Here is a 13,062-nt window from a genome sequence, read left to right on the forward strand (position 1 = left end):
GTCAGAGCAAGGTCATTCATAACAACCAGAGTGCACACACACCCTGCACTGAAATCTGTGTCTCTGTCCCTTCTCTGCTGCATTATCCAGGCACCTCAGCAGAAATGATGCCTTACCCTTGTAGCAGCCGCTCCTTCAATCACAGTATATAGCCTGAATCTACATGAGACACAGGGTACAAGTTCAGTTAACCAAGGTGATTAGGTACTGAGCTGCCTTTCTCCTGGCAGTCAGTGCAGTTTTTAAGGGGTGTGTTTGATATCTGCTGGTGGGAAGGTTAAGGAGTCTCGCAGTTTCTGGTAAGCAGCTGCCTGGAACCCTGCCCTGGCTCCCCAGACCTTGAAGTGGGGCTGGAAAGCCTGGCTGGAGGATGCAGTAGTGGTTGCTTGGCACCATGTCCTTGTTTGCGTCCCCCATCCCAGCAGGAGTATTTGCCTTTTCTCTGCTCTCTGACCTAGTGAGAAGGAATGCGGTTTTCAGAGGATGTGGAACAAGCTGCAGAGAAGGCACTGCTAGGGCTGGGCAACTGCGATAAATGCCCCATCTCCACTGCCCGTTACCACCCTCCCAGCTGCCTGGTGGAGGCTGGCACCTCCGCTGCCTGGCTAGTTTGGGGATTTGCAGGATAACCCCTAGTCAGGAGCAAAACAGGCCCCAGGCAGTAAGTCGTGCTGTCTTTTCCCATTGCATCCATCTCTGACTTTACTAATTACTCTGTGGAGCGGTAAGCTTTGTAAAGCATTGCACTGCAGAAATACTTCTTTTAGCTGCTGCTGTACAGTGAGGGCTGAAATTAATGATTAGCCTGAACTGGAAGATGCCAAGTGCTTTGATATGACTTAACTCAGCGTTGCACAAAACTGTGGTCAGTTCAGGCCTTATTGAAAGATCATTGCACTGTAGGACAGAGAGCGATGAACCGTACTTGCGTGCTGTTGTGGCTTACATGACCGTTGTCTTGCTCTGAACAGATCCTTGGAACAGTTCCCTTAACTATTGCCTTGCTATTTCTTTCAGATGTAAATCTTGAATACAGTTTAACTGACGAGTATTGCAGGCATCATTTCCTGGTGGGGATGCTTCTCAGAGAAGCCTCTGTTGCCTTGCAGGACAACTACGATATCAGATACACAGCCATCTCAGTCTTAAAAAATCTGTTGATAAAGCATGCCTTCGACAACAGATACCAGCACAAGGTCAGGCATATTTTGTTGGCTTTTAAATATGCTGCTCTTGAATTTTGTGAAAAAACTCATGTTAGAATTTTAAATTTTGGATGGTACACCAAGTGTATTCTCATTGCTATTTAGGGAGCTGTTGTAAGTAACCAATAGTTCTGGCATAATAGTAATAGCTCTGAGAAATGATCTAGGAACACAAACAGTGCAGTCAGATAACTGCAGTGCTCTTATTCATGCTATTTTAGATAAAAAAGCCCTCAGCCATTAAGGAACTTGAGAGTGTCATTAGCCAAGAGGCAGTTCAACAAAATCAAGCAACACCAATGTTCTTCTGGTCTTGGGCTTAAATTAATATCCTGCATTAACATACTGTAATTAGGAAGCCTGACTGATCTCTGTTGCAAGTCAGCTGCATGTTTTAATAATTGGTGAATCAGAGGAGAGGATGTGTGGATTCTCATGAGATGCTGGAATTCCGCTGGGTGGTAGCTTTCAGTTTTCTCTGGTCACACTGGGAGATGGCCTTGTTTTCTTTCTTGATGCTGCTCCCTGCTGACCCATATGTCCTTGAAAGTGCCCAGCTACCTCTGCAGACACTACCTGTCCTTGCTCTAGGCTGAAAACATGCCTCTGTTTACAGTTTAGCTCCTCAAATTGCTCCTAGCGTGCTGCATTGCTAAGTTTTATCTGAGAATGTGGGCAGCCTCCTGGAAGTAACTCAAATGTGCCCGGGGCTGCTGCACCGTGCACGGACCCAGAGCCAGCTCCTCTCCCTTCTCGCCTGTTTGGAAGGGCTGAGCGGGAGGTGGGCTTGCTTTTCTCTGCAGTGAGGATCTGTGGTGACTTGCACAGCCTGGAAACAAAACCGTGGCCCCTGGTAGTTGGCAAGGCTTGATATTTCAGGAGAGGTTTGTGAGCTCCCTGCCAAGACTGGGTCAGAGGCAGCCTGTTTCTGCTCTTCTGGGTGTCTGAAAACCCTCACACTAATTCAGGAGCCGTTTGCCCCCTTGGCAGGCAGCGCTTTCCCTGCCTCCTCAAAAAACACCACCTGTCTTAAAATTGTCCCACTGGATTTTTGTGCACATGCTGTGCTCCAGGCTGCAGTGACCAGGAGACTGCCTGGAGCCGGGGCAGGATGCTCAGCTGGTGTGCTGAGACACCAAAGCAAAAAATCATGCCACAGGCAGGACAGGCTGAGCATGCTGTTGCAGTCAAAAACCCCAGCTCCATCAGTGGCTGAGAGAGGGTCTTCTCAACCCATCTCAACCCATTTATCTTTTGTCCTACTGAATTAGAAGAAAAAAATGGATTCTTATATTGGTCAATATGTGCCATTCAGTTTGCAAGCCTGAAATTTCTTTTTTTTAACCTTTTCTGCAAAGTCCAAGATAATCCATTTTTAACAATTACAAATAACATTTTTAACAAATGCATTTTAACAATTTAACAATTTTTAGCAAAAAAAAAAATTGATGTAACAGAGCCTTGCATTTAGAGAACGTTGACCAGATCGTTTTTTATCTGTATCACTTAATCCAAATTAATCTGTTCCTACAAACTGTTTTAACTAGAAGCATTTTCTATGGAGAGTATCTGAGTGGAAGCAATAGCTAGTACTAGATGAGGAGCAAATGTTTTTGTTTCATTACTCCTGGGTGTTGCACTCAAAAATCGAGCTATGCAAGTGAATTGCCAGTTAAAGAGTTTGGAAATCCGGGATTTAGTTTGTCACACATCCTGTATGGTGGGGAATATTATTCAGCCCCCAAAATCCCTATGTGCCCCAAGCTTGCTGCTAGAAGGGTAATACATACCTGGCGGTTCTGGAAGAGGAGGTGAGAAGACAAACCAACCCATATCCTCAGACACCATCTACAGTGTGTAAATATATATATATAGAGAGAGAGAGAGAGAGAGAGACAGATGTGTATGTGTTTTGGCTCTTGTTGGAAGCCTGGGCTCTTACCTACATTTTTTTCCCTGTCTTTTTTCAGAACCAGCAAGCAAAAATAGCCCAGCTCTACCTGCCGCTGTTTGGGCTGCTCCTGGAGAACCTCCAGCGAGTAGCCAGCCGTGAGGCGCTCTACTCCTGTGCAGCTGCCTCCAGCCCTGTGAGTAAAGCCCAGCAATGCTTCTTTGCCCTCCTCCTCAGTCCTGCTGTTCCCTCAGACCCCCTGTGTGACTGCCATGCTAAAGTATGTGTAGTGCCCTGAGGTGAGGGGAGTCCCTCCAAGTGCAATGAGTTGCAGCAGGACTCAGCCTCGGACTCCAGCAGCTGTTGTGGGGAGTTGCCCGTCAGCCTGAGGGTTGTGTGTGGTTCCCAGATGGGTTTAGCCTTGCAGACTAGACTTTCCTCCTTTTTCGGGGCAAAACAACAACAACAAAAAAGACTTTTGAGAAAAACAATTAAAATTTGTAACTCACATGGGTGAAAAACAAAAGGGAAAAAACCTGCTGTGACTGACTTCAATATGTTCTGCTATTCTTTGTACTCCTCCCCAAGTCATTTGTGTCCTTGTTATAGAAGTAAGGAAATAGATTGCGGGTGTTTCTTTTAATCTAAGTTTTAAAAGCTGATCTAATTTGCCTTTTTTATTTCACGATTCTCTTCTGCAAGAGATTAGGTGTTAACTTCTATTGGTCACAAGAACCTTATAATGCTTTACAGGCATCCAGGGATGAATTCATGTACAGTTTTGCATCCCCCTCAAACAGATCCAGCCTGATTGCAGACAAAGATCCAGGTAAATCAATTTTTCTAAACTTTAACTTTCCCATTTATTTTGAATGTAACTATTACCAACCCCAAAACCTGAAATATAGCCATCTGACAATAGACCTCTTAGAGTCTCTGTGATTTTCCCTGAATGTGTTGTCACGCCAACTGGCCTTTCTAGATTAATCAGCTTTCAACAGCAAGCCCCGTCTGTGCTGTCCAAATCACATCCTCCAGTCACTGTTTGATGCTCTGAGTGCGGGTGCAAAGGGGTTGATTGTGGGGTTTGGGTTTTTTTCAGCCTGCGGAGCAGCACTTCCAAATGGCCATGCAATGAAGCGAGAGGACTCAAAGGGATCCCTGAACTCGGAGGGAGCAACCAGTTCCCCAGATCAGAGTGCACATGTAACGTATCTGGGGTTGGAAAGAACGGTGCTCGCTGTACCAGTCTGCGGGCTGTGTTAAATAAGGGGGAGGGAAAAGGTATTCTCCATGGTAACACTCTCAAAAGCCAGCTTATAAATGTCTCTGTTTGGAAACAGTTTCGTGTTTAACAGAGGAGGTCAGACTCATTGGTCTGGTATGTTTTCCCTCCTCAAACATCTCTGAGCCAAAAATATTACTGTTGGCAAATTACTTCTCAAAGATGAAAGTCAAAATCCATGGGGAAAATCTCTGCTCCCATGGATGGGGCATTTACTCATACTCAGATATGCTTCCACTGTGGGGATGGGTCTGGGTCTGGCCGGTGCCCGGTGCATGGTGCTGGGAACTCTTGTCCGCACACAGCTAGGAGGCAAAGCACCCCAAGATAGGAGATTGCCAGTGACCAGAGAAGATGAGGTGTTTGTAGGAAAATCAGCATAGCCCCAAACTTGCACAAGTGACCGTGGTCACACGACAAAGAGCTCTGGCCACACTATTCAGACAGGGTGTACTCTCCTTGTTGGCAGATTGCACACATGGAAATCAGATATTTGTGCAAACCAGCTCCTGGTTTTCCTCAAGGCACTTTCCAGATGTCTTGGGTTGCTGTGAACGTTGATGCATCTTTAAAAAGTTTGGCCCTTATCACAAGCAAGGCAAAGATTATCTGGGCTCCTGCTGGCTGTGTCCTGACATGCTTAGGAGAGGTGGGGCCTTTCAAGCTCTCCCACATGAATCATGAAGCTACAAGACCAAGTATAGCCAAACACTTGACTATCAAATTGTTCATATTCAGTGAAGCTCCGAGTATATGCTTCAGCCCTTCTGGTGGGGTTTGCAGAAAGTATTATTGCTTGCAGCTCAGCATTTCCCCACAGCTAGATGTCCTCTTCTGTGTCCTCAAACATGCTTTTCAGAGTTGCTGGGAACAGCTTTTCCGTTAGGGAGTGCAATGTCCACAAAACCATGTAAAAGCAATGCCACGTGGAGGAGCACAGCTTTAATGCTGCTCTACAGAGGTGGACCTGTTCCCCGAGTTGTGTGCCGACTCGAAGAGTTTGGTGTGGTCAGCAGCAAAGTTCTGGCTATAGCACTGTATCTCCAACTCCAAACTGAATGTTTAATTCTGTTTTATTATGACTCACATCCACAGCCTGTCCCCGAATAAACAACAAATAAAATCTGAGGATCGCTATCCAAACATGTGAGGCACAGCTTTAGGAGAAGTGTCCTGCTTAGAGTTTAATTGCATCCGTTTTTTGGAGGGTATGGCGAGGGTGAGCACAGAGAATGCAAAAAAGAAAGCTTTAGAAGTTGTTCCCGCCACAGAATGCCCAAACCTTTCCCGCACAGATTGACTCACCAGCAGGATTTCACTCATCTTTGCCTAAATCACTAAGCAGGAGGAAAAAAAAGGAGGCACCTCCAAAAATCGGGGAGGGGGAGGGGGGAGTTTCTTGAGCTGAAATTTCCTGGTTTATCAAGTAACTGACATGATGTCTTGAAGTGTATGTGTGTCTTTAACGAAAAGTTGAATTCTCGCCTTAAACTGTGGCAGCGAATGAACTACTTTGTTTGACAAGAACTGACATTAAAAATGTCCAGGAGCTTAGACGCTGCAGGGAGCAGGGGAAGTGAAAGCAGGGCTGCCGTGTGTTTTGCTGAATAAGTCATCGTTCTCTGCGCAGACATTTTTTTTCTGGGCAGAGGCATGTCCAGCCATGTGTCCAGGATTCCCAGACCACTCATCACTGCTTGGGCAGTAACCCAAAAAGGATGAAATGACTCACAGGACGGTGCTGGGGAGGTGCACATGGTGGGGGACAGGAGGAATGCTGGCACGGCTGGTGTGTGCCGGGGTTGATGTGCCCATGCTGCTGCACGGCACTTCGCTGGGCACAGCCCAGGCACCTGGGCCACTGGCCTCCACGTCACCTCCGTGTCCCGTTAGATCCGCAGAAGCTCCACGAGGAGCAGCGTGTCACACTGCAGTCGGCTGGACCAGTTTGAGATCCGGACGCTCCTGATGTGCTACCTCTACATTGTGAAGATGATCTCTGAAGGTTGGTGGCTTTTGCTCCCTGGGGGACAGCCAGAAAGACAAGAGGCCATCACTGGCAGTTTTTTGTCTGTAAGGTCCTCCTTCCACTTTTTAAAAATCTCAGTGCACTGTTGTGTTTTTCTTTCAGATACTCTTTTAGCTTACTGGAACAAATTCTCCCCCCAAGAGCTGATCAACGTCCTTGTGCTTCTGGAGTGAGTATCATGAGGCTGCGATTCAAGCACTGCACCTTTGGGTGGGCAACACTGGCCAAGACGAAGACATGAATGTGGCTTGGTGTGCCTCGCCAGGTGCACGCAGTCCTCTGCAGCACTAGAGCTGCCCGGCCAGGTTGTAATGAGATGCTTTTCCTTCCTCTTGAGGAGAAAGAGGTGTATATCGAGGGAGCAGGTGAAGTGAAGGAGCACTGCCCTGTGCTCAGTCCATAGGCTAGCAGGGCTCACGGCACAGCCTCCTGCCGTAACCGCCACAACCTCCGCTTTGCAGCAGGTTTGGTGGAACGGATGGGTTAGGAGACAGGGATATTCTTTAGGGTTTGGAAGCAGGAGGTGTGAGGTCAAGTGACTTGTAAACACAGACCCAAACCTTCATGCACAGCAGAGTGTGTCTGCAGACAAGGGCAGAATAGATGTGAAATGTTCTGGATTCACCCCTGGTCTGCAGATTCTGTAACGGATACATATTTTCTTTCTAGGGTGTGTTTATTTCACTTCAGATACGTGGGGAAGAGAAATATTGCCAGGTACTGTATTCTTCTGTCCGGGGCCTTGGTGGGGGGGCCATCCCCGTGGTCCCTGCCGTGGCTGAGGCAGGAGGGGAGCGTGCACACCCATGCTGGGCAAACCCAAGCAGACAGGCAGCCTGTGGAGATGGGGCGCTGCTCAGCAGCATGCCACAAACAGGGTTCCCTCACCTTTGCACACTGCCCCTTCCCTTCCCCCCAGCTCCTGCATGAGACCCCCAGGCCCAAGTGCTCCTGGCTGTGTCACAGGTTGGCTTTGTCCCCTGCAGTCAGCTGGAGGTGAAGCACAAGTCACAGTTGCATCTCTGCTCCCTGCGCAGCAGCGCTGCTGTTTCATTAGCTGTAGGGCCATCCAGTGCAGGCAAGGCCAGGGCAGCCCCACTGGGATTTCCCAGGATAAACCGGGTTAGTGCATTGGAGGGAGGCCAGGTCTCCATCCAGATGCCTCATGTAATCCTGCAGTGGTGTGGCCACTGCTGCTTGTCCAAACCTGCGGTCTTTGCTTCCCCTTGCAGGGTGCACGACGCCTGGTTATCCAAGCACACAGGAGCCGATAGGAAATCCCAGACGATGCCAGCGCTCCGCAGCAGAGTTGGGGGGATGCAGGTGCGACTCCAGCATCTGGGCAGCTTGGAGACCTCCTTCACACTCAACCACAGTATGTACAGCAGACCAAGACGAGACCATGGAGTATTAGCCTGCTGAAAACTGCATGTAGCCATTTTCCGCTCGCTGCTTGTTGCTTCAGGATATTCAAACTCTGCAGAATTACATGCAACACTCCTAGACTGGTGGGGGTGACATTTAAGCCAGCCCCTTAAGAGTCACCCCTGGGATCTAGGACTTACATGGCTTTTTCCTCTCACCCATCTCGGCTCAGTTCCTTGGCTGAGTGTGTGCACAGGCGACACCTTGGTTTGGGTAGTGAGCTGGGCAGGCAGGAGAGCTGCCCTGCACAGAGACCTGGGCTGGGATCTGCTCTCAGTCTCTCCACATGGATGAGTTTTGCTCCATTGAAGCACCTTGCAGTTTCCCTTCAGCAGATACAACTTGGACACCTCATTCTCTGTCTGGCTTTAAAGACAGTGAGATTAAGGGGAAATACTGACATGGGTTTTCTCAGTTGGCATCAGGCTGAGGCAGCTTCGCTGAACGGAGCTGGCAAATCCAGCATCTTGCTATTCTTACCTCATCTCCCAAATGCAGTGATGTGCAAGGGGAGAACCTTATCTGTACAGCATTTAGATTGTGTGGGAGCTGGAGTGTTGAACAGTTTCCTCCTGATTTGCTTTCTGTCCACAGATGCAGGAACCTCAGAAGCAGATATTGTGCACCAAGCATTACTGGAGGGCAATATTGCCACCGAAGTGTGCTTGACAGTCCTGGACACCATCTCTTTTTTCACTCAGAGTTTCAAGGTCAGCATTGAAATCAAAAGTGTTGTAGAAAAGCGTGCTGCATTTCTGTATGCATGTTGATTTGGGTGATCCATTCTCCTAGAGTGGCAGATTGTGGAAGACTTTGCAAAAGCAAATCTTTTGCAGCTTGTTTGTTTTCTGAAATGCTGAGCGTTTCACAGGGTCTCAGAGCAATTATGCGCTCAAGCAATCTTGCAATTTCTTCAAAACTGCAAGACCAGAGAAAATTATGTGGATGTTATACTATGAGTGTAGGCATTGCAAAAACAGAGTAAGAGGAAATGTACATCACAGAGAAAGGAGGGACTAAAGGAAAGGGAAATGAAGATCTAGCATTCTTAGAACAGTCACTGTTTTCTACCATAAATTGCCCAGAAGTGTGGCCCAGTTTTCTTGGAACTGCTATACATTAATGTTTCTGGGGCTGAGCCATTCCAGCTGTGGTTACCAGTTCAGATAGGACCAGTACCACTGGTCGAAGTCTCCTCCTGCGTATAGTGTTTCACACTCCTGACAGCCATTGGAGCCTACAAGAACAAAGCCTCTGTGGTGAATAGAACCCCAGGCTGGCAGCAAAATACTGAAATACTGTTCCAGGAAAGGTCTTCCTCAAAATGTGGTTGGAGGAATCCTGCGAATAGCAACATGTATTGCATAATGTCACAAGAACAACTTCAGATTTCAGAGTAAACATAATGAAGGTTTCCTTTTTAGATGGCTTGAACAAGAAGAAGGTCATCATATCCTCTACTTCTGTTCCAGAGCGAAAAAGCCATCCTTGTGCATACGTTAAATTTCTCTTTACAAGTCTGGCAACAGCAGAAGGATGTAGATGCAAGAGTTAAAACTTGCTTTACTTTCTCAGTTGCCTCTTCTTGAATATGGCTGAACCACAAAACAATGTGCTTTTCAAACCACAGGATAGACTGGATTCCCTTCCGCTTTAATGGGCTTCTGCTTTGCTTTTATGGTCATATGGTGTTACCGCACAGAAGCGTGCTTTGTACTGCAGTGAAAGTACTGATGCTGTTCTTATTGCCAGAGTGAAAGAGTTAAAAAGTATGGATCCTAAACCTACCCTGCTACAAGATGTGTGTAGGATGTCAAAAGAGAAATCTGAGCCAGCCCAAGAACTGCTTGGACTGGCAATGAGATAGGGACTAGTGGTCTCCTACCAGTATGGGGCATCCACATCCTTGCTGGGTGGCCCCGATGCAGCAGCTTCAGGGGGAACAGCAGGCACAGGCAAGATGACTCTGACACTAAACTGTATTAACCCTCTCCAGGTAATTCCATGTTACCATATCTCCAAGAAGGTGCAAACTGTCCAAACTTTGTGGGAGACAAGGGAGACGTACTGGACTTACCACAGCTATGAAGCATCCAGTGAAAAGATGTTGTAGTCTTTTTTTTTTTTTTTTTTTCTTCTTCCTTCTCTCTTCCTCTTTTGGGCTGCAAATGAAACACTTATCAGGACAAATAAAAAGAAATTGAAAAAACAGTGTGGTAGTTATGCTAGTAACACTCTGTTTTATTTAAAATAACTCTAGGCAACCGGTGACAGTTGTACAGATTATTGAGTTAGGTTCTGGAATTAGTAATGCGAAAGTGATCAAATATTTTTGGTTTATTCTCTGCTATAAAAATAACCTCTGACCAACTAGTGTAAGTTTGTACTTGTCACATCTATTGGTTATATTTTTATGGAAGGCCCTGTTCCTTATCTGGCTTAAGAATTGATGTGATTAATTATGCAAAATTAGCTCTGTCATTTCCAGCTTCAGGCACAGCATTTCTGCAAAACAAATTCTCTCGTTGCTTTCCAGACCCAGCTTTTAAGCAATGACGGCCACAATCCACTCATGAAGAAGGTTTTTGATATTCACCTGGCTTTTCTCAAAAACGGGCAGTCAGAAGCAGCTCTTAAGCATGTGTTCGCCTCTCTGAGAGCTTTCATTAGCAAGGTATGTACATGACTCCAAAGGTGCAGAAGAATTTATGTAGTATGGTGGAAGAGACCAGTATGCTTATAAAATCCTGTTAAATTGCTATTTTGTGCTGTTTGGAGATGTGTTTTAGAAAACAACTTCTTCACTGGTTTAGAAACCAGGCCAGGTTAATCTGTTTCAGCAATTATTTATTATTTGTTGGATATCAGGAAACAAAAGGAGAAATCATGAGGCATTCCCTCACTTGCCTTGGTCGCAAAACTGCTGTTAAAGACTAGTATCTGTTTGACAAAAAGCTGGTACTTCTTGAGTCTTTGCTCCAAACTGTCGATATTGCTGACGTGCTGTTGCTTGAATAATACTTGTTCTGACAAGCTGCTCCTCTCCCACTGCATTTGAAAGAGGGTACTTGCTGAACCTCTTTCTACACTTTTCTGAGCCCTGGTACCCAGTGAGGCTGTTTAATCTCCTGAGCTCAAACAGCATCAAAGCTGCAGCTAACCATTCAGAGCGGTGACTGATGCTGTTGCTGACATTGCCCTTCATGTTTGCCAAAACCTGCCATTTCTCATAAGTACATTTTCGAGACCAGGCGTACAGGCAAACTCCGTTCCTTCCAAGCTACGCGGTTATCATAAATTCAAAATTAATTCAAACCTCTCGAATCACTTGAATGCAACACTTCATTAATGAGGTAAATGCATGTGGTGTGAGATTGCAGCCAGGCAGAGCACAGTATGTGAATGTTATGCAGCAAAGTGTTATTTCCAAAGGAGATCTTGCACTAATTGTTGAGCAAAGTTTGATTAAAGAAAGAGACTGCTGAACTGTTTTTCAAAGGTGGAAAGGATCCGTACTGTGTACATTTTACTATAAACTCACAGCAAAGCTATGAGCTATTATGACTGTGCCTAGGGCTGAGGTTTGGGTTGTTCTAAGCAAATGCGTGAGAAGCAGAAAACGCAGAAGTCTTGCTGGCTGCCTGGCTGGCTCCAGAGAGCAAGGTCTCCTACAAAATGTTTTTTCCATGGGGCTTCTTAAAGCCTGCTAGACTGGCAGCTGGCACTGGCAGCAATCATCCCATTTTTCTACAAGGTCCAATACATGTTTATGGCTCAACTTTTCTTTTGAGTTTTCTGCTTGCCTGTGATCTGCTTAGCCTTGAGATCCACCCTGCCACAGATCTGCACGCACCCCACTCGGTCTCTCTGCGCTTCTCTTCCCCTTATTCATTGAAAGTTTGTTTAGGCAGAAATAGTTGTTTTGTGCCTATAGAAAATAAGAGACCTTCCTTGCCTCCCTGGCACATTTTCTGTGGCTGTGGAAACATGAAGCCGAACCCACACACCTGCTCGATTTGATCTCACCATCAGCCTTCAAACCCTGGGGACCTTTGAGGGTCCCGCGCTCGCTTTCCAAAGCGCCGATTGCAGCAACACAGGCTGCGCTCTTGGCTGCTGCACCAACTTGATTTTCTTGGATAGATGTCAGCCTGGATCCACGCGGAATTTGGCATTGTGGGCCTTCAAAGATACAAAGAATTGATTTCAGTTAATTTCTCACATTTCCCTTACGACCGGACACAGTGTTGCTTCTGTAAAAGCAAGATATGAGCCCAGCAGATGGTATCTATAAGGAAGTGTTTTCTTTGCCAGCTCCATAACCGCGAGTCCCAAACTTCCTTTTACGTCCTCTGAAGGGCTTGTCAAAGGCCTGAAGTGACAATGAAATAGCAGGGGGGTGTCACTGCATTTCATGACAAGTGCAAGGATGCGTGTCTTCCTGCAAGTTTGCTTTGAAGTGTGAAAGCTGCACTGCTTTGCTTTGGGTTGCGTATCACTGTTAGCTGTAAATTAGTGTCAACTTCCAGAAAACGGAAAGTGAGTTATACCTTTGATGCAGCTAGAATGGATAATTTGTGATTTTTATGGCTTTTCATAGTTAGTGACAAGGTAACCTGCCTAGTGGATGAGGGAAAGGCTGTGGATGTTGTCTGCCAGGACCTTAGTGAAGCCTTTGGCACCATCTCCCACAGCATCTCCTGGAGAAACTGCAGGGTGTGCTCTGTGCTGGGCTAAGAGCTGGCTGGGCAGCCCAGAGCGTGGTGGGGGATGGGGTGACATCCCGCTGGCGCATGGGGTGTCCCCAGGGTTCCGTGCTGGGACCAGTCGTTTAGTTCTTTACATGATCTGGATGGGGGGATGGAGCGCACCCCCAGTCAGTCTGCAGAGGACACCAGGCTGGGGGGCAGGAGGCCCTGCAGGGGGGTCTGGGCAGGCCGGGCCGAGGGGCTCACGCCAGTACACGATAAACAAGTGACAGGACAGGAGGAAATAGCCTCAAGTTGCTCCAGGGGAGGTTTAGATGGGGTGTGAGGAAAAATGTCTTCATCGAAAGGGTGATGAAGCACTGGAACAGGCTGCCCAGGAAGGTGGCTGAGTCACTGTCCCCGAAGGTGTTTAAAAGATGTGAAGATGTGGCACTTAGGGGCATGGTTTAATGGTGGCCTTGGCAGTCCTGGGTTAATGGTTGGACTTCATAATCTCAAAAGTCTTTTTCAACCTAAAC

The 13,062-nt window shown here is 46.9% G+C and overlaps 1 protein-coding gene across 4 annotated transcripts in view; it reads left to right on the forward strand.

Moving 5' to 3' along the window:
* DOCK11 (dedicator of cytokinesis 11) overlaps nt 1-13,062 on the forward strand; it is an 83,175-nt gene that overhangs the window by 51,550 nt on the left and 18,563 nt on the right. For all 4 annotated transcript variants that reach the window (XR_005107456.1, XM_037407877.1, XM_037407880.1 and 1 more), the window contains 10 exons: nt 1,018-1,196; nt 3,176-3,292; nt 3,850-3,925; nt 4,199-4,302; nt 6,275-6,386; nt 6,513-6,579; nt 7,080-7,127; nt 7,643-7,785; nt 8,430-8,545; nt 10,372-10,509. Coding sequence is in view for 3 of the 4 variants with exons in the window: in XM_037407877.1 (XP_037263774.1) it covers nt 1,018-1,196; nt 3,176-3,292; nt 3,850-3,925; nt 4,199-4,302; nt 6,275-6,386; nt 6,513-6,579; nt 7,080-7,127; nt 7,643-7,785; nt 8,430-8,545; nt 10,372-10,509 (1,100 nt within the window). In the remaining variant the exon portion in view is untranslated. The remainder of the gene's footprint in view (nt 1-1,017; nt 1,197-3,175; nt 3,293-3,849; nt 3,926-4,198; nt 4,303-6,274; nt 6,387-6,512; nt 6,580-7,079; nt 7,128-7,642; nt 7,786-8,429; nt 8,546-10,371; nt 10,510-13,062) is intronic.

This window comes from Falco rusticolus, chromosome 14 (assembly GCF_015220075.1).
Source record: "Falco rusticolus isolate bFalRus1 chromosome 14, bFalRus1.pri, whole genome shotgun sequence".
NCBI lineage: Eukaryota > Metazoa > Chordata > Aves > Falconiformes > Falconidae > Falco > Falco rusticolus.